Source organism: Canis lupus, chromosome 27 (genome assembly GCF_003254725.2).
Source record: "Canis lupus dingo isolate Sandy chromosome 27, ASM325472v2, whole genome shotgun sequence".
Lineage (NCBI taxonomy): Eukaryota > Metazoa > Chordata > Mammalia > Carnivora > Canidae > Canis > Canis lupus.
The window spans coordinates 32,367,792-32,393,851 of record NC_064269.1 but is presented as its reverse complement, the minus strand read 5'-3'; the positions used below and the strand labels follow the sequence as shown (position 1 = coordinate 32,393,851).

Below are 26,060 nucleotides of genomic sequence, written 5' to 3'. Positions count from 1 at the left end.
GATCTTTCACAGAATATTTTTCCCTTGGAATTTTGAGGATACTGAATCAAGATACTATTTAAATTATTACTTACACAAAGTATATTTTAAATTGAAGTTTAAAGATAGATTAAGAAGAAAATATTTTCTCTCTGTAACCATTAAAGATAATATTAACCATAGTTAAATCAGTTTATTTAATCCTAAGTAATTCTTGTTTTACCTATCTGGGTTTAAGTAATCTATTTATACAAAATGTCTTCACTGGACTAACAGAATCACAGAAATCCTGACCCCCATTCTGTTGATAGAGTTATGACTGATGTTGATTCATTAAGGTAATGTCAACTTAAACCAGGAGGCGTATCCCAGAGTCTCTTCTACCTATGAATAATAGGATGATTTGGTACAGTTCTTTACTAAGGATCTTTTGATGTTTATTTCAAGTAAATAGATATCTTCCCTCAGGTACATTGGCAGCAAGGGTTTGACTCATTTTTTTTTTTTTTTGAGTCTTACTGTAGAGGCTTCATTGCCCTCTACATGTGGTACACTGCTCTGATCAGAATTTTACTTACCACGTAGGGAATTCCTTTATCCCTTGGCCATGTAGCACCTTTGTTTTCCACATGTCATGCCTTTTTATTGATTTATTCTGTCATTGGGGGAAGGAGACCCTATTCTTTAGTAGCTTTTTGAGAAAGAGTAAATAGGAAGTATGTTCTTTGAAATCAGGAGTGTGTGAAAATTGTCACTATATTTTTAGATACTTGATTGATAGTTTGGCTAGGTATAGAAATCTAGGTTGGAAAATACTTTTCTTTAGAATTTTAAAGACACTGTTTTATTATCTTCTTGCTTCAGTTAACTGCTGAGAAATCTGAAGCCATTCATGTTTCTGATTTTTCCCTCACTGAAAGCTGTTAATCTGTCAATAGTCTCTAGTGTTTTGAAATTCCACTGTAATTCTTTGATGTGGATCTCTTTATCTTTGTTTGCTGGCATTCATCAGGCCCTTTCAGTTTGGCAACTCTTGTTTTTCAGTTTTGGAACTTTGTCCTAAATGATTTCATTGTGATGCCTTATGCTATTTTATCATTCCAATGAGAATTTTTGGAGAATTTTTGGAAAATTTCTAAGAATTTTCTTAGATTTTTTTTTCCCTCCTGCTTACAACTTTGTCTTTTTGTTCAGTTAGATTTCTTCAACTTTATCATCTAGTTCTTCTGTTGAGTTTTTCATTTTTTTTATTTATCATGTTCATAGTTTCTATTTTTGGTCCTTGACTATAGTATTCTATTTTTTTTTTTTTTAAAGTAAACTCTATGCCCAATGTGGGTCTCAAACTCATGACCCTGAGATCAAGTCTCATGCTCTACTGACTGAATCGTCCAGGTTCCCCTGGTATTCTATTCTTGACATATGATTGCAACATTTTTTTCTTATCTGTGGATATTAATTTTTCTTGAAGTTTTTTTCTTAAATAGTTTTCATGTTTTTTGTTTTAGTTTGTTTTTGGTCTCTGTCTTCCATGGTAGACTTTTCAGTTGCCCTTTTCTGCCTTGCCTGACTGTATTACATGTTGTGGAAGATTAAAAAGTTGATTAGAGGGGGCCTAGGCAGCTCAGTTGATTAAGCATCTGACTTGTGATTTCAGCTCAGGTCATGATCTCAGGGTCGTGAGATCAAGCCCCACATGGGGCTCTGTGCTATGTGTGGAGCCTGCTTAAGGTACTTTCTCTCTCCTCCTGCAGCCTCCCACCCCTACTTGCACACGTTCTCTCTCAAAAAATTTTTTTAAAGTTGATGAAAATATTTACACTTGTCAGCTTTCAATGTCTCTTTGGCTTATTTGGGTTGGCTTTGTTTGTTTGCTTGTTTATTTATTTATTTTTTTAAGATTTTATTTGAGAGAGAGAGCACCCAAGAGAGAGCACAAGCAGCGGGAGCAGAGGGAGGAGGAGAACTCCCTGCTGAGCAGGGAGCCCAATGTGGGTCTTGATCCCAGGACTCTGGGATCATGACCTGAGCCAAAGGCAGAGGCTTACATGGCTGAGCCACCCAGGTGCTTCTGGGTTGACGGTCTTTTGAGAGCCCTAGACCTTAAGATCTTGTGTCTTGTGCTTTTCAGGTACCCTCAGAGAATAGTTCTCCATTTTTATACATGAGGAATAAAGATTTGATTGCCAGCATTCTGAAAGATTAATGGAGAAAGAGGACTAGGGGTCTCTGCAGTAAGAACTCAGTCCCTTTCTCTTTGGTATGCTAATCATTTTTTTTAAAGATTTTTTTTATTATTTATTTATGATAGACACAGATAAGAGAGAGAGAGAGGCAGAGACACAGGCTAATCATTTTTAACTATGGATGTTGTCTTTATATTTTTGCTAGGATTGTGGAGAGGAGGTATTTTGTGGAATGTGATAAGGATATGTAGTTTATCTTATTGATTCAAAAATAGCTTTCACTAGTATTCCCTTTTTTAGTCACACCATCCTATTTGCTCCGCTCACCTCCATTGGCCTAGTTCTTTTACTTGCTGTGTCTTTTGAAGTTGCTGTCGTGTAACTTAAAATTGATTCCTGTCCCCAATGAAGCATGGAATATGATGTGTGGGGAAGTCCTAAGTTAGTTACCAGTGGTTCTGCTTATTTTCCAGCTCCCAAAATCATCTTAGCTATATTTTCTCTTTTACTTTTCTGCTCATTCTTGAGGATTTATGCTTTCAAAAAATACCTTTACAGTAGTTTTGGTGAGAATTGAGGGAGTGAAATTATGTGTTTTCATTTCATTATCTTAACACCCTTTTAATGTTTGTTTTCTTTGGATGTGTAAGGCTGCTAATAATATGCAACTAAAGTGTATTAACTAAAGTAATTTTCTATATATGAGAGTGATAGAATTTCTGTTTAGGTTCTGTGAATTTTTAATATTTTGTATATGCAAAATATTGGGCTTAATCCCAAGACCCTGGAATTATGACTTGAGCCAAAGGCAAATGCTTAACTGACTGAGCCACTCAGGCACCCCTCCATCTTGGATTTTAAAGTACAGAGGTTGTTTTAGGCCAGTGCTAAAAACTTAATTGAGTCTTTAGCTGACTATTTCTTCTTAGAAAGTAAGAGTTGAGATCTTAAAAATGAAGGTTCTTAAAGATATAGAATTTTCTGAGGTTTTTGTGGTAGAAATTAAAACACTGGGAATTAATTAGGACTCATCATCTATTGAGCAAATAAATGCTGTGTTTTGTACTATGAAAATGAATGGAAGATGAATTAAGATGTGATTTCTGTTCTTTAGGGACTAATATATAAAAACACAAGTGAATGATAGATATGTGGTGAATATATTGATGATATGCACAAAAGATCTTGAAAGCTAAATTATACTTGGTTTGGGGGAGTATAGTAAAGGGAAAGACAGAGTAAGGAAAATATTGTTATTCATGAGAGAATTTAGGTTGAGTCCGGAATATGATTTATCTGGTGAAGTAGAATTGTTTCTTTGGGCTAGAGAGTGAAACATGTTGTTGACAGTGGCCCCAGTTATCTGAATAACAGCCTAACATTTTCCTTTTCTAAACCATTTTCATAATGCATAGAAACAGAACCTGTGTGGGAAGAGATGGGTGAAGGAAGCTCCATGGGCTCAGACTGAGTATAGTCTAGCATATATTGCAGCTCCTGACACTTTTGTGAAGTTATTTAATCTTTGAGTCTGTTTTCTTCACTTATGAGTTGGAAATAATAACTACCTTGTGGATTAGTGTGAGAATCAATTGAAATAATGCATGTAAAACTTACCTGAAGGCTTGATATATATTAATGTATCTCTGTACTCCTTTGTCCTCTAAGTGCTATGTTGTAAAGTACACAATCAGTGTAGTTACTGTTTTCTCATGTGCCTTTGGATAATAGAGGAAACCTGGTAAATTACTCTAAGTTTATTTAATAAAATGATTCCAGTGGCTGGAGGAGAATTGGTACAATGAGGGAAATTCTGCTTACTTTGAGATCTAGATTGGGTTAAAAGTAGTTCTTGGGGTGGCTCAGCAGTTTAGCACCTGCCTTCGGCCCAGGGCGTGATCCTGGAGTCCCAGGATCAAGTCCCACATTGGGCTTCCTGCATGGAGCCTGCTTTTCCCTGTGCCTGTGTGTCTGCCTCTCTCTTTATTTCTGTGTCTCTCATGAAAAAATAAATAAAATCTTAAAAAAAAAAAAAAAGTAGTTCTTATAGCCAGTTAGTAATAGCTAGCAGCTTAGTTTGCTCAGGAAAGTAGTCAGGATTTACATTGGAAAGGTATTTGAGGATATGGGAGGCTTGGGTTGTGGATGGGGGATTGGACGGGGTACATTTGAAGGTGTGTTACGTAATTTAAATTTTTGTAGAACAGACTTCCAAAAGAATCTCCTATCCTAAATATCAGAAGCTGCTCGCTTGGCAGCTTTAAAAATTTTTGTTATTTGTCTTCCCATTAATCTTAATCCCATTTCAGTGCTACAGTAATGTCTATCTTGTTTGAATCTTCTGCAGTTTACCAACCTCTTGCTTTTGACAAATAGATTTGAGTGACCCTCAGAGTGATCTTCAAAAAACAATTCTTTTTTGAAGAATTAATGTGGCTTGGTTAAGCATAATATATATATATATTTTTATCTAATGTAGTACTTAAGTCTTTACATACATTATACAGTTTGCCCCTTGGAGAATATGTAAGGATCTTTTAAGAAGCTGAGTTAGTTAATTGAATTTAAAATAAAAAACGTTGAGTTACGTTTGTCTTATTTTTGAATTTTATTATGTTAAATTTTAAATATATACAGAAATAGAATGAAATAACTCCATGTGCCCATCACTCAGCTTGAACAGTTATCAATTTGTGCTAATCTCCTTTAAGCTGTATGCCTACCACTTTCCTATACCCTTAATGAATTTTAGTAAATATCTATATCATGTGATGGATAGACTCAAAATCACATAGGGCAGCTAGATCTTAAGAAGGGTAAACCAAGGAAAAAAGGAGAAGGTAGATTTCTTAGATGATATGAGCTACCAAGCAAACAGTTCCTTTCTGTGCTCTTGTCTTTCTCTTCTCTTGATGGGTAGGTTACTTCCAAGACCAGATATGTTGGGATCTCTCTCAAATTTGTCTTGTTAGTATACTCACTTTCATATTGAATTTTAGTCTACTGTTCTCCCTTTTTGGTTTTTATCCCCCGGGGTGCCTACATTCCTTGTTTTCCCCTCATATTAAAATGTTGGGAGGTCTGAAGCAGGGAATGAAATTTAATTTGCCCTGGGACCAAACACTCACCTGGAGTTATCTTTGTGGCTATCTGGACTACAAAAGCGAAGAAATTATTTTATCTTTAGGGCAGATTCCTCAAAATAAGCTTTGTTGCCAGTATAGCTGTAATGACTCTAGTCTCTTCCCTGCAGTTATTTAAAATTATTGTCAAGATTCAAAAATTTGACTGCAAGCTTTAACCATTCTGCTAGATTTCAGTACTTGGGGGCTTAGACTCTGTGGTGGAAAAAAAATCTTTAATTAGCCTTCTATAAGTAGAAATTGACTATCAGGATTTAAACAATTTAATTTTCCAGAAACTATAAAAATTGGCACTCTTTTCATGATAAAAGTACTATAAAAGACAAAAAAAAAAAGGCCTTGAGCAGACTTTTTTTTTTTTTTTTTTTTCTGGACTGAAATGGAGGCTTTCTTTCAAGCGTATTCCCTGATGTTTGCTGTGTGTGATTTGGCTCTATCTCTGTAACTGCTAATATGTGGCATGGATTTCAGGCTGTCTGGGATCTGGATGTGCCCAAAGTCTGTATTGCAAGTCCGGATTCACAGGCATTGTGTTACAAAACTGGCTTGCTGCCTTCTCTGTTTTCTGTGTCCTAGGCAGCTGCATTGTTTGTTGCAGTATATGCATTAGCTGTTGTCAGTGTTCAGTTTCCTGCAGACTGACAAAGTGGGAGGGGCTTTGTTTGATACATAGCTGAGTTTTCACTGTGTGAGTTCTTGAGTGCACATTGCAGCCATCTTAATTACACTTTAGTGCAACTGAGACAGTGCAGCTGTCTCAAAATGGCTGCTGACCTGGTCTTTGTAGCTGCTTAGGCAGCAACTATGCCAGTGAGGAGACTTGGCACATGCATCAGGACCAGAGGTAAGAACCAATTACTCTTTATCTTTGACCATTTTAATTAAAGAATACTTGAATTTTACTGAGTTTACATAGCAAGGTGAACTTAGAGCTTGCTTGCTAGGAAGTTGAAATGTTTGCTTTAAGCTTCTTTTAGGGAAACAGTACTTAGGATGGTGAGGTCAAAGGTTAAATTCCTGTAATTTCTCACCATTTTATGTTCTGTCATTGTCAGAACATTTGATCACCACAATAGTGTTTTCTGACCTTAAATAACTTAATATTTTTTTTGTGTTGGATATTTTAGTTTGTTTGATATATTTTTTTTTTTTTTGTAGAAATTGAAAACAATGTATTTGCTGAATAGATTTTTTTTGGGAAAGAAGCCATAAATAAGCCTTGTTTCGCATGAAGAGTGAGATTTCTGTGTGTGTGTGTGTGTGTGTGTGTGTGTGTGTTGGAGCTATTGTTTGGTAGCTTTCTGGGAAGAATGTTAATTCTCTGAATATAAGTCATAGCACAGAAAGAAAAAAAAATTTTAACAGATTTTTTTTGTACTCTGGGTTCTAATTCTTTCTCATTATGCTGCCTCCTCTTGGCCATTTAATTCTTTCACATTTTTAAGGGTCCTAACTTTTTATTCTAATTACTTTTTCCTTAAATTGTCATTCAGATTTTTTTTAAATAATAAATTTATTTTTCTGTCATTCAGATTTTGAATTAGAAACAAGTTCATATGTAGGTCTGCATACTCCTTTTCTTTCTAGCTAATGTATTCTAGTGCAAGAGAGCTTAAATAAATACTCAGTTGTTTTAGGTTAATATTAATTGTTGATATCCACTTTAGTCTTAGTTAAAACCTGTGGTATATTTAAAAATAATGTAATTCAATGATTTTGTAAATTTAGTTTCACAGTTTTCAAAAGACTTTAACATTCTTCTGAAGTGGAAACATTTATTGAGATATGGTAAGTCAATAGTGACCCAGAGGGTAAGAAGAATGAAATTTTTATTTACATAATATTTCAGATAGCAGAAATTTTAAACTCTAGTGTTTAAATTGTGGTACTTACTAAAATTTTTAAATAAATGGTATAGTACAATTCTTTAGTTTTGTCAAGGGATATATGAATATATCCCTGACTAATATGACATAGAACAGTAAGTTTTGAACTTTCTAAGTACTGCAACTTTAGAAAACAACTTCTTGCACATTAAATTCTTGTGATTGACCCCTGTATTTAAAAGTGATACATATGATATTTTATTGGTTTGTATTTATTTTCCAATTTAAAAGTATAGTATTACTCTAAGTTTATTTTATAAAAGAACAATTAGGCTTTTACAATGAAAACAAAAGTTTGAAACCAGATTATCTATCACAATTATAATCTTTCATTAGTGTCAGGAGGTTGCTTATTTATTAGGTTGCTTATTTGTAGAACTTTAGTTGCTAAGAGACTGTAGAATTCATTTTGAGAAGTATTCTAGAACCTATATTCTGTATGTTCTTTTTAAATTTCATGACGGTAAAATATAAGATCTATATTTACACAAGTTAACAGTTTGAAATTGCTGTCTTGCCACAAAATTGCATTTATATTTTTTCTTTTTTTGACAAATTTTTTTCTTAATCATTGGTCATTTATTCTTTGGCTTCAAATATATTTGGGGTCACTGATTCAGTTTCATCAACAAATTTAGTATATTTCACTTCATTTACTTACTACTCTTTGAAATTGTTAGGAGTCTTTTATGTGATATAATAGATTATAATAATATGAACATTACATTATATAAATCCAGTAATATGAGGTTGCCCCCAAAAGAATAGAACAACAAATTTAGTGTTGTGAGAGAGATTTTATCCATCATGCCTTTCAGTAAGGTTTTGCCCTAGAGTGAATATGACATAGGAAGTGAATGTGCTATGTCCTTAATCATGGTCATTTTCATACCTCTCATAGTTTGAACCGCTCACTGTATTCAGATATTTTATACAATTCAAGCCAGATATTCAGTTTGTTCTTCATTACTGGAGAAAAACTGGTTAGGTTGAAATTATCAAAGCAGTTTATGTTGATCTTCAAAGTAGGACCTTGGGGAAATTTTAATGATCTGCTCTTTTTGCCTTCTATCCTGGATTATAAAATTTACCTTCAACGTCCACAAGATGACTCCATTGATTATTGCTTATACATGGGAAAATACAAAGTGGTTACTTAGGTTATTATTGCTAATTCTTTCAGGGCTGTGTTGCATTTTTGCAACTATAAGCATAAACTAGACCTCACTGGGATTATTACTTTTGGGACTGATGACAGTTTTCAATTTGTCTGTGCTGAATTCCAGATTAGCTATTATGCTGCATAATTGAAGGCATAATAAATCTGGGAGCTGGATAATTAAGGTTTAATGTTACTGTTTTGTCGCTATTTGTACTCCCTATTTGTCCTTTTTTTCTGAGCCATTTCTTTAAGCATGAACCTTAAAGAAAATGTTGAAGTTAGTGGAGAGAAACCAACTGAGTTCAAATCTAAATTTGAATTGCTTTTACTACTTCTTATATTGGTGAACTCATTCTATGTTCTGACTTTTGCTTTCTAATCCTTAAAATGGGAAAAAATTGCCGTTTCTTTGGCAAGGATATGCTGAGAATCAGCTTACATCATGTTTCTGAAAAGAACCATGAAATACTCCACATGCTAATTTTCTAGTAATATTTGTATGTATGTATTTATTTATTTATTTTTGTTTTTATCTAATGTAATTGGATTAGGGAATATGGTATATTTAAACAGTATGGGAAATTTCTCATATAACTCATGCTCAGAAGCAAGAAGTGCTGACTAATGTTAGGACATCCACATCTGGTTGGTAATATGTTGTATTTATGTTAATACTACTGATTTCATTCTGTTACATAGATTAGCCACCTTGTGCTGTATGTGGATAGTGGCAGATGTGTTTATTAAGTAAAGTCAATATAGAATGTTGGCATTACAGAATTAGGGGAGTAAGTGGGAGATTGTTTTGATTCTAGTTTGGCTGAGTCCTCCAAATATTCAGTGAGAAAATAATATCTCTAAAGGGATGACTTGAATTCGGGGCCTAGAGTTTTCTGTGTTTCAATACAAATGAGAATTTTAAGAACAGTGTTTTCTTTTAGTAGCCACAAATTGGCAGCCAACAGACTATCCTTTAGCTGCTGCCTTATTACTCTAGCTGTTAAAGTCCTATTTTACACAAAAATCAGGGTGTCTTATCTCTGAAAAACAAAAGATAGGCAGTGCTAAGAATTTATTTTTTGCATCAGAAAAATAATCTTGAGTGGAGTAGCTGCTCTCCTCTTCAGATAGGGCCTATACAGTTTATAACTGTTCCTGTTCACTAATTACATTACCTACTGGGCCCCGGTAAACTTCCTTTTAAATCCCTATTCTATTTACTTGAGATTGTTGGGAGCCTTTTTCTGTTTAGGATATAGCTTCTAACCTAGAAGGAAGTAAGCACAAGTAAAGTCTAGCCTACTTTGCCTGGTAGGAGAGACTGCATGTGTAGAGACCGTTTACTGTTTAGAAGATATGGCACCTTTACTAATTTTAAGCTATATTATTAGATATATTAGAGTACTCTATATTAGAGTGCCATGGTGTTGATTGAAGGAGATCCAGTGACGTCAGCAAAAATTGACAATAGAATGAAAGTGAAGAGATTAAAGAAATACTAATTAGAATTGTGAATACCATAAGGTCTTTTAATGTGATAACAGGTCCTTTTTTCTTTAAATATTATCACAGTGTTAAAGACATCACTGTTTATCATTTGGATATTATTAATGGTGATATCGAACAAGAAAAAACTAAAGTATATTCAAAACATAGTTGACTGAACAGTTAAGTGAAATACCTTTTATAAAAGATTTCTGTCTAAATTGGTTGAGAAGTCTTAGCACTAAAAATGAGAAATTTGCTAGTAGAAAATTTTCTTAACTGCACTAGAATAACTTTAGAGGCCATTAGCCATTATAAACTTATTTTTGTTAAAAGTTTGCTTCTGTTTATGTAACATTCACTGTTTCAACTATGTTGAGACTACTTTGATGATCCAGAAAACATGGTAGTTTATGATCATGAAGTTATTTGATTTTGAATTCACATTTTCCAGAGTGAACGCCAGCTTCTTAGCATTCATGTAATACCATGACATTGTTAACTCCAGGGAAATGTTACTCATTTTTGGACGATGGCTTTAAGTTAGAGAGGAAACTTCAGTGAAAATTGAAAAAGCATTTAACTTGTACAGGAAACACTGATTCTCCTCCTTTCTGAACTTCTCACACTCCCAAAAGAGATAGTGATTTGGAAGAAAGTTTGAAGTCCATTCAAACGAGATTTTTTTTTTTTTTTAACCACTGAAGTTAGAACTTTCACAGAATTCGCTATTAGTAATTTGTAGCAGTCAGTTCTTAGTCATTAATGTGTGTAAATATGGAAACGATGAAAGCAGTGCTTATTCAATGAATCCTTTGAGTTTAATGAAGATGGAATTTAACACCATGTCTCAGGAATTGCTTCTGTTCTGCCTAAGTATTTCTGCCCTTTTTGTAGTAAATCAGGTGCTACTATCCAGGATAGTCATGTGACCGGTTGCTTTCCTTTACTGACATGAAAGTATCATGGCATTAGTTGTGGAAACTATTAGTATAGAAGTCGTCAGAAAAGGATTGTTTTTGTCTGGTACTACTATTAAGTAATTGTATAGTTTTGGATAAATTAAAGTTGTTTTTTTTTTTTAATTTTAAGCTCTTCATGCCATTCTGCAACTATTAAAAGAGATACGTGGTTGGATTTGGATTAGATAAGGAGTCAGGAAAGAACAGGAACTTTGGAATCTGAGTCAAGGTGAACTCATTTTCTTTCACTGACTAGTTCGAAGTTTATATGAGAAATGTATATATGATGCTGAAAGTCTTACACATTATTTTTTTATGGGATGAAGCTAGTTGCTTATTTTCAGACTCCAGTTTTTTTATCTAAAATGGGAATAAAGTCTACCATACTGAGTTGATAATTGGGACTTAAATGAGCACAGCATATTTGAAGCATTAGTGCAGTGTGTGGCACAAATTAAATATTAGTAAATATTGGTTGATTTTTCTGCACAAATTTCCCTCTGACACCATTTTTTTTTTTTCAATCATTATGGAATCTGGGCTACTTGGATATTGTAGAAAAGGATCTTTAGGGCAAGGGGTTGTTAGGGACCTGGCTGATTTGCAGGAAAAAAATCCCAGAAAGCAAGATGTTTCAATCTCAAAGTGAAGACTTTATAAAGAGTTTGAAGGGGACACAATAAGAATTCTTACTGGTGCTAAGGCAGCATGATAGAGTGAAAACAAAAATAGATTGTGAATTGATCAATTGATTCAACAACTTTAGCAAACATTATGCACCTATTGTTTGCCAGGCACTGTTTTGATATCTGGCATACAAGATCCCTGCCCTCAAGGAATTTACACTGGGGCAGGGGGAATGAGAGGATAGATACTAAATATGAGAAGGTTAAAATACCAGGAGATTGAGAATCCTGGGGATAGAATAGAAAAATGCATAGTGAATAGCTAGGTGAACCCTCCCAAAATGTGGTCTGTGGATCAGTTCAAGGTCAATTTGGATTAGTTTTGTCTACTTATTCCTGGTCTTCCATGAGATAAGAACTGAAATTTAGAGTGTTTAGAAATTTTTACATCAATCTGATAAAGTAACTTTATGTCAGTTGGGTCAAATAATAAAAATAATTGAGGCATACATTTCATATGCTTTCTTTTTATTTTACTTTCTAAGTAATTCATTTTTGTTGTATTTACAAAAGTGTTGATCTTTGATGGATTAGAGATAAGACATTGGTTATTTACCATTATTAGTTTGCAAAGCACTGAGCTAGATTACTAACTAATATTGTTGGCACTTCAGTAAGCAGGTTGAAGAGAATTTAAGCTTCTTATAATTAACTCACTTTCAGGTGATGGTTTAACTTAGCTTAAAAAAATTATAATTTTATACATTATATATATATATATATTTAAAGATTTTATTTATTTATTCATAGAGACACAGAGAGAAAGAGAGAGGCAGAGACACAGGCAGAGGGAGAAGCAGGCTCTATGCAGGGAGCCCGATGTGGGACTCAATCCTGGGTCTCCGGGATCATGCCCTGGATGGAAGACAGCACTAAACCGCTGAGCCATCTGGGCTGCCCAATTTTATACATTATATTATATGCAGGATTAAATAGTTTTAGGTCCTTTGATTTTCAAGCACTTTTATTCAAAGAGTTGGATGCATAAAGTAGGAAGAGAGAGGGAGGACATATCCAACAAAATTAAAACTGGAAGGAGTACAATACTTGGGTGATTTCCAACTCTAGGATTTTATGATCAATAGTCAAATGTTACATAAACAGTGTATACACTGTGTGAAATTTCACTATATTATATATATTCCTGTTTCTCCTCCTGCTGCTGGTGGAGCACAGATTCCGAAAAAAAATATGTAGTTGTTTGAAGAAATCCACTATTACTTAACAAAGAAAACTGAGGTAACAGGATTATCATGTATTAAAAGTCTACTAATTACTATTGATGTGTGATAACTTTATTTTCCCCCTAATTTAGAGCCCTGTTGTCTTTATTGTATAATAGGGATAGTTTGAGAATGATGTTTTAAAGTAACTGAACATAAAATTAAAAATGAGGAACAGAAGCACCTGGGTGCTCAGTTAGTTAGGGGTCCAATCTTGATTCCCCCGTTGGTTGAGGGTTCAACTCTTTTTTTATTTTTATTTTTTTTATTTTTATTTTTTGAGGGTCCAACTCTTGATCTCAGTTCTTGATCTAGGGGTCATGAGATTGAGCCCTGCATTGGGCTCCATGCTGGATGTGGAGCCTATTTTAAGAAAATAAGGAACACATTTTGGATAACCCCTAGTTAGCATATTAAGTACTTCTTTTCATTTTATTATTTTAGATGTGGCACTAATCTAGTTTCTAGCTTACTTGAAAATGAAATTTAGTATATTTAGGCTCACTAAAATAAGTGGAAAAATAGAAGTGAAGAGAGTTATTTAGTAGGTGATAAAGTAATTATTGAAAAAAATGTAAACAAAGGACTTCATAGACAATGACTCAACTCTTGCTGGCCAGTCAGATCTGGCCATTTAAAACAACACAGGAATTTAATACATTGTTCTATACTACAGAAAAAACAAAGGTTTTTGAGTATCTCTGGTGTTAAACATATTTTTGGTGTGGTGGGGGAAAATGTCAGTTACATAAGATTATAAGTTGATTGTTTTTCTAACTAGCCGACAGTTAACATGGACAGTGATTTGACTCTTGCTCCATCAGATCTGGCCAATTAAAACAGCACAAGAATGGTTTAGGTTAAACAAGAATGTGACACTGACAAAATATATTCTTGTATAGGTATTTGTAACTTAACATGCCTAAGTTCATAAAAAAAGTTTAGTGATAGTAACTAGTGGTAAATATTTTGAATTACTTAATTATCACACTAGTGATACTTGAATATGCATGAAGTCTTAGTGTTTGGTCAAAAGTGGTGTGGTTTTAAGACCAAATCTGTTTAATAATCATTTACTATTTAAGTGATTAATAAAATTTGAAAGGTGGATGTAGAGTTGAATGAAGACAGCTTTTAGCTAATGTGAATTGTAATTTATATTTTTAATGATTGTTTAAAAAAACAGTTACTGGATTTATATGGTATATTGGTCTATATCACAAAAAAATAAGTCGTTGAATATCTCTGGGTATTAAACATATTTTTGGTCTAGTAGGGGTAAAATGTCAGTTACATAAGAATTATAAATTGATTTTCTCTTATTACCTGGGTTTGAATCATTGGTAAATAGATAAGTAGATATATTCTAGAACCAGTCAGTGCCTGTTGGGGAACAAATGGGGGAGAGTTTACTCAGCAGTATTCTCCTTTAGTTTGGTCATGAAATGAGGACTGCTTTATGTAAATTGTTCTTACTGGTGCCAGCTAGCTGTAACTGCAGTCTGGCTGTGCTAGGGCAGCAAATAATATGTGTCATGGATTTTCTGTTTGGAACGTATAAGAATTCAGCCTTTTGGACTGAAAGAACAGAGTTGATGCTTTAGAATAAGAGTACTCAGTCCTCCACAACTGACAATATGTGGAATAATGAGAAACTATAAGCCTTTGAAGCTTTAAGTTCTGTTTTTATAGCTTTATGCCTATTGATACTATTGGGTAATATGTGGGAGGTACTTAACTGCACACAGTTGCTGCAGTCCTAATAGTTGGCAGAATAGAAAGCAGTACAAAAGAATTCTGATTCTAGGCATCTTCACTTGCAACAGTCCTTTGGAGGATGTACTTTGTGTGTTCTGTGAGCTTCATTGGCATACTGTCTGACGTTTTTTGGCTTTTGTGGTTAATGGGATGTTTGCTGCACAAACTACACAACAGATGTGAATCACTGTTTGAAAGGAATTTTAATATGTAGCCAATCTACTGTATTTCTGTTTTTTTTAATGAATATGAACCAAGAAAGGAATTTAGTCTCAAGAAGGCTGTTCTAGAAGCCTGCATTAGCTTTTACTGTTTATACAAATGTACTAAGTTGCAGTGGTTTACAGAAGAGGAAGTCCTTTTCACAATATCAAGCTACCCACAGGTAAGACATTCAGGTCCTTTTTTTTTTTGTGACCACCGCCATCTCCCACCCCCAGCCCCCAGGCCTTCTACCAGCTGTCACCTTTGGGAAGTTTTTTTGTTTGGTTTTAATTTTAGTCATACCAGGATTGGTAGATTGTTTAATGTAAATTTTCAGGAGATTTTGAATACCATATTTGGATTTTGTCTTTTAAAACATGATTTTCACTTTTTATAATTTTCCTCAGGTTTGTTTAAATGAACTAACAGTGGGCTTCATATATGAACATTACTCATGCACATAATATATTCATATTACATAGAAATTAGTTTTAGACCTCTGTTCATTATAGTCCTGTTACTGTATTTTCAGTTGTAGTGACACCAACTGGTATATGCAGAGAAATGATGTTTTGTAACCTTACTAAACTATAAAGTTTTAGAGTAAATGTACCACTTTGAATTCATCATCAACATCTGACTGCTTCTGTTTTCACAAATGGTTCACTGACATACATTAGATAATGTATATTTATATATGTATATATATCATGTATATACATTACATATAACATGGTCAAGTTTTCCAGTTTCAGTTACCCTTTCCATTTCTACATATTTAAATGTATCACCATCTTAACAAAGTGAACTTAAGTCTAAAACTAAAATGAATATTAGAAATTTTATTTTAATATTTTATGTCTTAAGTTAGGTGAAATTTGCTAAAGACACTTGTTATATTATTTTTTTTGTATGCTTGAAAAATTGGATGCAGAAAACCATAATCTCATTGAAATAAAAAGTATACAATATAAAGAATATATAACCATACTATAAAGGTGTGAAGATTTATACTTATAAAGAAATGCAAGTATATGTGTCTTAGCTAATAACAGTATAAATAAATATATAAAATATATTACTGATGGATACAATTTTGGAGGATGAATGTGAGTAGGTAACAAAGCAAGGCTAGTTTAGAGAAATAGAGGAGGAAAGGAATGGTATTAGGCAGTTCTTGGCTCTTTGCCTCCTTTTCTAGATGCTGAAGAGCAGGATCTTTCTGCAACCTAAAAGTGTTAGTTTTAGATGGGATTTTTAGTTCTCTAGACTCTGAAAGGGCATTGGTCATTTATTACTACATGGTTGGATACTTAAAAACTAGAGCCCAGCTAGATTGAAAGTGGTAGAAGCCACACTCATGTTTCAGGGGTACAAACTGTTTTCTGTCTTTTTGACAGTTTTGCTAAGGCTTTTGAAAATTATTGTTCTGATATATATTTTATTAAAGTAAAAAAACTTATGTTTGTGGATGTGTGTTTCATTTGATTAAACAACTTCAGTAGGATTAGAGAAATGGTGATAGTAGAAAGAGAGCAATTTTGATTAATTTGCTAAAGGTTGGATTGCGTGAGGCATGCTTCTCAGTGTGGAGAACACAGATGTTTAAAGCAGTTCGTGAAGTTTTCACACTTCTCCAGAGCAGTAATTGTTAGGGAGAATGTTAGATTGAGAAGATAGTTGAGGTCCAGAAGATAGCTGAGGCTGACTTGGGGTTTTATTTATAGGTAAAGAGGCAAGGAGGTAGGCAAAACAGTATTCAGTAAATAATCAGTTGGGAGTCATAGCAAAGAAAGAAGAGGGAAAGTTGCACAGAGGGAAAGTTAGACCAAGAAGCCTAAAGGGAATCCTGTTAGACAAAGATAAATGTCTTGAGGATAAAGCTGTATAATTTTTGATACTATTGAAGTTGAGTGTGAATGATCCCAAAATCTGAGGTATAAATTTTGAGTTTTTAGTTTTTGTGTTCCTCTCAGGCAACAAAATTTATTAGCAAGCAATGTTGAATAACAATATCTTTTAAGTGGAGTAGACCTAGGTGGTCAAGTAGTTGTAACGTCACACTTCTTACAGAAATCTGTTTATTATTCCTGACAGATAATTATCTAGTTTAAGTTTCAACATTTCTAATGACAGAAAAGAGAGTCTCTAATTTCATAAGGCATTTGCTTTTTTTTTTTTTTTTTTTGGACATCTGAGCAAATGAACAGTTGTTGATTTTTCATTGTTTCACTTCTGCACTCATCTGTCTGGCTGCCTGTTTTTTTCTGTGTTTGTATCTGTTTTACACATATGATAGATCTACACTATTTAAAGAAAGCCATTAAAATTCTCTTGTGTTGGGAAGCCCCAGTGACCCAGTGGTTTAGCACCGCCTTCAGCCCAGGGCATGATCCTGGAGACCCTGAATGGAGTCCCACGTTGGGCTCCCTGCATGGAGCCTGCTTCTCCCTCTGCCTGTCTCTGCCTCTCTCTCTCTCTGTCTCTCTCTCTCTCTGTCTCTTATGAATAAATAAATTTTAAAAATCTTAAAAAAAATTCCCCTGTGTTTTCTAGGCTAAATATCCTCCATTTCCCCAACTATTCTTCGTATAACATGTTGTTCTAGGTCATTCTTTAGCCTGGTCATCCTATTTGTCTTTTTTTTTTTTTTTTTGTTGAGTCTTTCTTTATCTGGGCCACTCAGAACTAAATCTAATACTAATAAATGTCTCCTTTCCTTTAGACTGAGTGCTTCTGGTCTGCAGTTCAACTTTGTGTTGACATTTCTAGCACTGTTGCATTTTATTGATTTTGCAATGAGTTCAAATCCTTTAGTATTTTTCACACATACCATTGATACCCTTTAATAGGCTTGAATATTTGAAGCAAGTGTATTGCTTTATATTTGTAGTTATGTCTTCTTTTTAATTTCTAATGTTGTTTATTATGCTTTCTTTCAATTTTCCTTGATAACGTTTTCTACTTGTTAATAGTTTTTTCAAAGAACTTGCTATTGCTTTTATTGTTGCTTGCTGTTTTATTGAGTTTTCTCTCATAAATTTTTGCTTTTATTCCAATTCCTTGCTTTAGGGTTGTACTTTTCCTCCTTCACTGCATTTTTGAGTTTGTGTTTCTTTTATTAATATGTACAGTTTAAGGCTATCGAGTTTATTAATATGTACAGTTTAAGGCCTGAGTTATTATTTCACCACTGATTTCCTCCTTAATCCAATTTTTTTTTTCGTTTACAAGGAGATCCTTTTCCTCTTGTTTCATATTTACTCATCTAACTTTGTTATCCTATGGACAGAGGATGTGACTGTGTGATTTTTTTTTTTTGTCTTTGAATTGATTATTTCCTTATCACATATGTGATCAATATTATTATTATTATTATTTTAAAACATTTATTTATTCATGAGAGACAGAGAGAGAGAGAGGCAGAGACATAGGCAGAGGGAGAAGCAGGTTCCATGCAGGAAGCCCGATGTGGGACTCGATCCCAGGGCTCTGGGATCATGCCCTGAGCCAAAGGCAAATGCTCAGCTGCTGAGCCACGCAGGCGTCCTTGTAGTCAGTATTAATGTATGTTGAATGTGTTCATGAAAAACGCATATTCCGGGTTTGTTGGATATATAATTCTATTTTTCTATTAAGAAATAGATGCATTATTTATATTTCATTTTCTTCATCTGTAGATTTTATAAAGAGATCTGATTATGGATTTATTAGTTTCTTCCTGAATTTTTTAAACCTGTTTTTGTTTCATGTGATTTGAAGCGAAATAATTTGGTGGATTTTACCTTTTATCTATAGGAAATATATTTTCTTTTTGTCCAATTACTTGATTTTCAATTTGAATTCTTTTTTCCATGATATATATAGGTTTTATGTGTATACTTACCTTTTTTTTGTTAGCATTTCCTTATTGTATCATTTTCTATCCTTTATATTTTTAACCATCCTATACTATTTTAGTAGAAGGCATGTCTCTTGTTTATAATAATGCACATCTGATATTTTTGTTACTTTACCCAGTTTGAAACCTGATATGTTATTTTTAGATTGACAGTTCATTATTTTTGCCCCACAGTTCACAGCCCCTAAGTCTTTTAACTCCCATCTTATATTATCTGAGATTTTAATTCCAGCATACTTATTTTAGTTGATGGATTCTGTTATGTCAGCCAGCTCATGAGTTTTACTTGTTCCTTGGAGCTTTGATGTTTTCTTTTGGAGCATTATTTGAGTTCCCTAATTTGAGTTCCTCCCCCATTTCTTAGGTTCTTTTTCTGTCTGACTTTGTACTCTATTTTTTATGTAATTGTTTTAACAAAGGTCTGTTTCCTCAGTCTTTGCTCAGAAATAATATCTTTACTTCTTTATCCTATTGATAACTAGTTTTTCTGGCAATAGAATAATATGCTAAAAAATAACTTTTCCCCTGAACTTAGAGGATGTTGTTGTTTATTTTACCATTCAGTATTGCTGATGACAAGTCTGATGTCAGTTTAATTCTTATTCCTTTATAGTTAAGTGATATTTTTACTCTAAGTTATTAATATTCCTCATTGGTTTTCTGAAGTTTTAGTGCAAATATGTCTAGGTGTTAGGTTTTGTGCTTGCTTTAATTTAGTCTGTTTTGGTAATTAGCAGGCCTGTTCTATGGAATACGTAGATATATTTTTAAATTTAACTCTGTGAATTGTTTTTCTTATTTTCTTTTCTCCTCAGTTCTTTTTTCTAAAACTCCTCATCACTGAAAGTTGTTGCTTCTGGGTATGTTCTTAGCTTTTCTGTTTTTCCTTTGTATAATATTTTGAGAGGACATCTGGTCTTGATTAAGTGTTTCTTACTTCAGCTGTGTCCATGCAGCTCTTTTTGTAAATTTCTAAGATTTTAGATTGATTTCTTTTCATATCTACTTGTTCTTGTGGTTACAGTACCTCTTCAAAATATTTAATGTACTGTTTTAAAATGTTTTCTGTTCATTCTTCTAAGTAACTAGTTCTTTTGTTTGTGGAGTTTGGCATCTATTTTGTGATTATACTCTTTTTTTGTATTTGAGATTTCCTGTTTTACTTTGGGTCAGTGCTGACTGAAATGATTGCAAGGGGTTGGGAAGTGGTACTTGTACTTGCTCATGAGGAATGCTGGAAATTTATCCTTTGGGTGGTAGCCTTCCTTCCTTATCTCTTCTGTAGTTTAGTGTCTGGGTGGGGCAACTAATACATTTCTAAATGTCACTGCTACTCTGGCTTAGCATTAGCATGGAAGAGATTGGGAAAAGTGGAACGAGTTTAACTGTTAAGATACAAATTACATGAGTGGGTCTTCATTGTGAAAATTCAAACTGGCACATCTAAATGAAACTTGGCATTTATATTCCCTTGTCTTTCCCCATGTGAATTTCTATAAACTAGTCAGGCATTTATCCTTCCAGACTTTAAAATATCACTTGCATGCCTATATTAATGTTAAGAAATAAATTATTTTTGTGTGTTTTAATAAATTACTTTTATAAAATGACTTTATAAAACCTGGAAACAATTTATCTACTACTTATATGTTTAAGTACTTTCTATTTTATTATCCCATTTAACCTGTGTAACATTTTTATGAGGAGATGCATTGTTAGAATTTTAGTTTCATAGTTGAGGATACTGAGACAAAGAATGGATATATTATCCTAAACAGGTAACTTAGCTAGGAAATGATAATGCCAGTATTCAAAAAGATATATCTGGCTCCAGCTTTTGCGTTAGTATTAAGAATTCTGCATTTACTTTGTTGTATGCTTTACATTCATGCCCATGAAAGAAATCTACAACTTCTTAACTTTTAGTGTTAAGTCAGGATTCTCCACAGTATTTTTTAAAAAAAGATTTTATTAATTTATTAATTAGAGACACAGAGAGAGGAGCAAAGACATAGGCAGAGGAAGAAGCAGACTTCTTGGAGGGAGCGTGATGCGGGACTCGATCCCAGGACCCTGGGATCATGCTGTGAGCCAAAGGCAGATGCTCAACCACTGAGCCACCCAGACACCCCTCCACAGTATTTTTTATATGCTGTTTTCTTAGCAATGGATGTTATATTTGTTTGTATTTTTTAATTTAAAGTCAATAAATTGTTGTTTAAGGAGTTTTGCATGTGACTCCTTCCACTGTCAGTCACCCTAGTTCCTCTGTAGTCAGAATCATAATCTTCAAAATAGCCCTTTTAAAAAGAACTTTTTGTTCAGTTCACAGTTGTCACTGCCATTCAGTCAATAGTTCTTTTTGGATGGGTCTCTTTGATCTCTACTTGTGTATGGACATTCTGCTATTGCACTTGTAATTTTTGGGATCCAGTTTATTTAAGCAGTTTATTTAGGGTCATGTTTAGGATCTGCCTGGTTCTCAATGTCAGACACTCTCTAAACATGAGTAAGTTCAAATCATATTTACCACTAAATTATCACACCCTAGAATTGTATAGATTGTTGGGATATGCCAATAGTTTTAAGTCCAGATGTTATGTTCTCAATTAAAACCTAAAGAGAAAGAAGACATCTTTGTTTCAAGTCAACATTAAAATTAGAATACTAATTCGGTAGAGCTGAGATTTCCATTATATCCTATGCTTTTAATAATTTTATAGTCTTGGAGCCAACCTTCATGTTTATTAGTGCCCTATCACTTTAGCCTCTTTTAGGTATCATATTTTTTCTTATCTGTATCATAATTCATATTTGAACAATGAGTTCTGGATAATAAATGGGGATTTATTTTTCCCACTTGTATAAAACTTTGTCCACAAACTAAACAAAAACAATATGTATTTTTGTTATTTTGGTAGAGGAGTAGGTATCCTGATACATTCCTTTAAAAAAAAATGTTAGTGTATCTTTTCTTTTGAACTTATTTTTATTTTTTTAGAGCAGAGGGGAGTGACAGAAATAATCTTAATTTTTTTTAAAGATTGTATTTATTCATGAGAGACACACACACACACACACACACACACACACACACACACAGAGACAGAGACACAGGCAGAAGGAGAAGCAGGCTTCTTCCCACAAGGAGCCCAATGTGGGACTTGAACCCAGGTTGTGGGATCGTGCCCTGAGCCAAAGGCAGACACTCCACTACTGAGCCACCCAGGAGTCCCTAGGGAGATAATCTGAAGCAGGTTCTCTGAAGCAGGCTCCATGCCCAGTGAGGAGCCTGATGAGGGGCTTGATCTTAACGACCTTGAGATCATGACCCAAGCCAAAATCAAGAGTTAGGATGCTTAACCAATTCAGCCACCCAAGTGCCCCCAGTATGTTAGAATATCTTAAGAAATCCCATAATGTCTTTGGTGTGTCAAAATGGTGCAGTTTTTGCCTATTTTTCTTTAAAAATGGTTATGACAATGATGTCTCACTGCTATATATTATTTTATTGCTAATTATAGATAGTTGCCAGTCAGGTGTGAAAAACTATCTTTTTGTTTAGTCTTTTTGTGATTATTAGTGAAGTTGAACATCTTTTATGTTTGTTTTATGATTCCCTGTTTATGATTTTTAATTTTTATTTTGAATTGATTATCTTTTTCATTCACTAATAAGTATTCTTTTTTATTCTGGATACTAATTCCATATCACTATGCTTTTTAGTTTTCAAGTATTTCTCAAAATTTGTGGTAACTTGTAGTGCTTTCTGTGCCTTTGAAAATTTGTGTTATTTCATATCTAGTCTGTTTGCTATTGTACTGGTATGCTCAACTGCTATTTTGATTCATTTTCAACCATTTATTTCAAGATCTACTTAATTCTTATTAATTTGTGATGCTATCTCTATCAGATATTATATTGCTTGTGTCTGTCTTCTGGATAATTTATTGCACTCATCTCTTAATACCTTCTTTTTAAAGATTTATTTATTTATTTATTTATTTATTTATTTATTTATTTATTTATTTATTTATTTATGATAGACACACACACACACACACAGAGAGAGAGAGAGAGGCAGAGACACAGGCAGAGGGAGAAGCAGGCTCCATGCCAGGAGCCCGATGCGGGACTCTATCCCAGGATCCAGGATCGTGCCCTGGGCCAAAAGGCAGGCGCCAAACCGCTGAGCCAAGGATCCCCTCATCTCTTAATACTTATACTTCTTTGTCATATCCTCACATCTGAAAGGGAAAGCATCATTCTTTTTCTTTTGACTTTCAATTTTCTTCCTATTTTGCCATTTTTTAATAGATTAATTTCCACAGTTTGTTATAATATAAAATAATATAATATAAAACATAACTTTTTTTTTGGCTAAACATTGTACCTAGAATTACTTCTAAAAAGTTTCATCTGGGAAGAAATTTATATTTATTTATTTATTTATATTTATTTTTTTCTACATTAAGCCTTGTGTCCAACATAACTTTAATATTTTCCATTTTGGGGGACACCTGGCTAGCTTAGTGGCTGGGCGTCTGCCTTTGGCTCATTGTGATCCTGGGGTCATGATCCTTGGGTCCTGGGATCGTGATCCTCGGGTCCTAGGATTTAGTTCCACATTGGGCTCCCCACAAGGAGCCTGTGTCTCCCTCTGCCTATGTCTTTGCCCCTCTCTCTGGGTCTCATGAATAAATAAATAAAATCTTTAAAAAAAAGTTTTACATTTTTATTGTATACCTTTGTGAAGTTTTTCATATATGTCAGTGTTTCTAGATACCTTTTCTTGCCATTCTGGAATAAATGTTTTCTTCTTGTATCTTCTGTGTTTGAGCTCTTACTGCCTTGGTAGGATTTCTAGAACAATATTGAGTATATTATCACACTTTCTGTTTTTGCCTTGAATGGAAATACCTATGGTGTCTTACCACTAAGTGTAGTTTCCCATTGGTTTGAAGTAGCTTGTATCAGCGTAAGGAGCATTCTTTATGTTCTTAATTTTTATTTTTATCAGTGAACGAATGTTGAAACATATGCCAGTGCCTTTTCAATATCTGTTGAAAGTTGACAGTTAATTTTTTTAACCATTTTGACTTGTAAATATATTTTTAGATGTGCTTAATTATTAGAGACCCTTTCAATTAGAAACAGTGCAGTTTGGAGTAAAAAAAAAATATCTCTTCTTTTAGTAGTTAACCAGGCATAAGAGGACAAAGGAATTTGAAGAAAATGTATAGTTTCTTGTCTCTTGTCCTCTCACAGTCCCAACATAGAAAGTCTCAGGCCTGTCCCACAGACTGTTCTCCTAGTTTCTTCAAGGGCTGTTCTTGCACAATATAGTTATCAAGTCAATTGTTACGCCTTCAACGGTGATTCGACGAATCATATTTCTTCTCTTTCCCGAGAGAATAACTTCAGAGTCTTAATTTAAACATTAAAAAGATGACAAAAAAATTTAGGAGAGAAATATAATAAATATTTGAAAATACCAAAATGAAGTCCTTGATCTGAATTTGGGAATCTTTTAAAATAAGAGTTTGGCAACTTACTCTATTTATTATTGTATCTCTTTGTAATTTTTATTTCATTTTCTTCTTCATTTTGTAAATTCTGGAGGCTCTAGGCTCTGTTAAATATTTTCATGTGGCAGTGAGCCAGATTTCAGTGGCTCTGAGCTCCGCATGTTCCTGTTGCTTAGCAACTACTTGTGAAGTCTTGTGGATGTAACTGAATTATAAATAGGGTTATGAGCAGAAGTGAAGTTGAAATTGTAAAGAAAGGCATACTCTTTCCCCCCTCTTAGCTGAATTTGAGTGATTCTTTATGCAGAATCAGTTTTCAGAGATCTGGCTTATAAAAATTAGTACTAACTCTATCAGGAAGATGTTATAAGGGTTCTGTAGAAGTTTTGTTTATAATGACACATTCAAAAGCATGATTTTGATTATTAAAAACAAATTGTTTTGGAGAGATGATGGTTAATGGAAAATAGAGAACTTCTAATTTTCATGGTCACTCATATAGAAAGATTTTATTGCCTGCATTTCTCTTCCACTTTTATATTAAAATCTACATGCAATAACACTTAAATCTTACAGGATTTTTTTGTACTTTTAATCACATTGTGTTTTTAGAGTATCCTAAAAATTGACCCATAATAGTGACCATGTAGGTATTTGGTAAAGATTGAATACATGAAAAACCCAGCCTACTTTTATAATTTTTCAGTTGAACAGTGGATTTGGGGGTAGATATTATTAAAATTTTATTTAATAAACAAAACTTAAAGGATCCTAAACAGTCTTCTAATTTAATTTGTTTATTCCAAATGGAAAACTTTAGACTTAAACGTGTTATTTAATGATTTATCTAAGCCAACAGTCCCCTGCACATCTAGGTTTTTTCTCTCTTAGTCTCTCTTGCTGATGCATATCTAGCAGCTCTTTTTTTTTGCACTCATATTTCATTAGTCTGCACAAAATTTAATTGTATTCTATAACTTATAATAAAAATGTACAACTGAATTCAGTAACAAGCACAACGAATATGAACAGATTTAGATGAGAACAGAAGAACATGAGATCTCAGTGTATTTGTGGTTATCAGTCAATATGTGTATTGAATGGGTAGAGAACATTGGTTCATTTACTGTGGTGGTTATAGAAGGAGAGTGGTTAAGAGAATTTCCAAAGTATAGTGTTTTTGGTCCAATCTCTGCAGATTTTTTTTTTTTTTTTTTTTTTAGGTTTTAAAAGATGAAATACAGGGATAATTCATGGTATGGGATGAAGGGACTCCCTATTTTCTTAGATTGCATCGTGAACTGTTGATAATAGCTTCTGACAGTTCAACCTGTGAAAATAAGCTTCTTAGGATTATTTGCCAGAAACAAGTAGATTGTATTTTTATTCATCATTAGTGAGAAAATATTAGATTCGGAATGTAATTTTTCTTTGTTTGCTTCCTGTGGGAGTGCTGGTCCATTCTGAGTTGTATGCCCAGGAGAGATCTTGCCATCAAAAGCATAGCGTTTTTCCTAAGTTTTAACTGAAGGAAAGATTTATTTGTGAAGAGTTACGGTAAATATAATTCTAATTAGATCTGCAAGGAGGGATAACATACCAACAATATTGCCTTGCTATAGAAAAGAAAAATAATAGGTACAAAGAGGAATTTGAGTTTGCCCCAGGATATGAAAGAAGGTTAAGGTTCTTCCTTTAGTTATGTTTGTTATTAAAACTACGCTTTTGTACACATAGGCTAGGGTCCCAGAACATCTGGCTCTCAGCTGGCATTTTAAACTCCTGTGAGTTCTTGAGGTAGAGGGCCAAGAGAGGGAGAAGAGAATGGAGAAATGAAAGGGTAAAGTTTCTCAAACTGTCTAAACTTCTCCAGGGCATTTTAGTTGCTGAACTAATTAACACCGAGGTGTCATTGATAATTCAGTGAATGGTATGAATTTTTGGTATGAATTTTTGA

The 26,060-nt window shown here is 33.7% G+C and overlaps 1 protein-coding gene and 1 non-coding gene across 6 annotated transcripts in view; one reads left to right on the top strand and one right to left on the bottom strand.

Annotated features, from left to right (window-relative positions):
• Positions 1-26,060, top strand: part of LOC112665425 (activating transcription factor 7 interacting protein) — a 111,724-nt gene that overhangs the window by 11,442 nt on the left and 74,222 nt on the right. For 2 of the 5 annotated variants that reach the window (XM_035707002.2, XM_035707001.2), the window contains exons 1-2: positions 5,864-6,152; positions 7,037-7,096. The exons of 1 other annotated variant lie outside the window; for it this stretch is intronic. Coding sequence is in view for 1 of the 4 variants with exons in the window: in XM_025455160.3 (XP_025310945.3) it covers positions 6,136-6,152 (17 nt within the window). In the remaining 3 variants the exon portion in view is untranslated. Of the gene's footprint in view, positions 1-5,843; positions 6,153-7,036; positions 7,097-26,060 lie in introns of those variants that run through there. 2 more of the 5 variants (XM_025455160.3, XM_025455165.3) reach the window with 2 other exon arrangements.
• Positions 21,357-21,478, bottom strand: LOC112665698 (small nucleolar RNA SNORA40). The gene has a single exon (XR_003140529.1). It is a non-coding gene; the product is annotated as a small nucleolar RNA SNORA40 (small nucleolar RNA).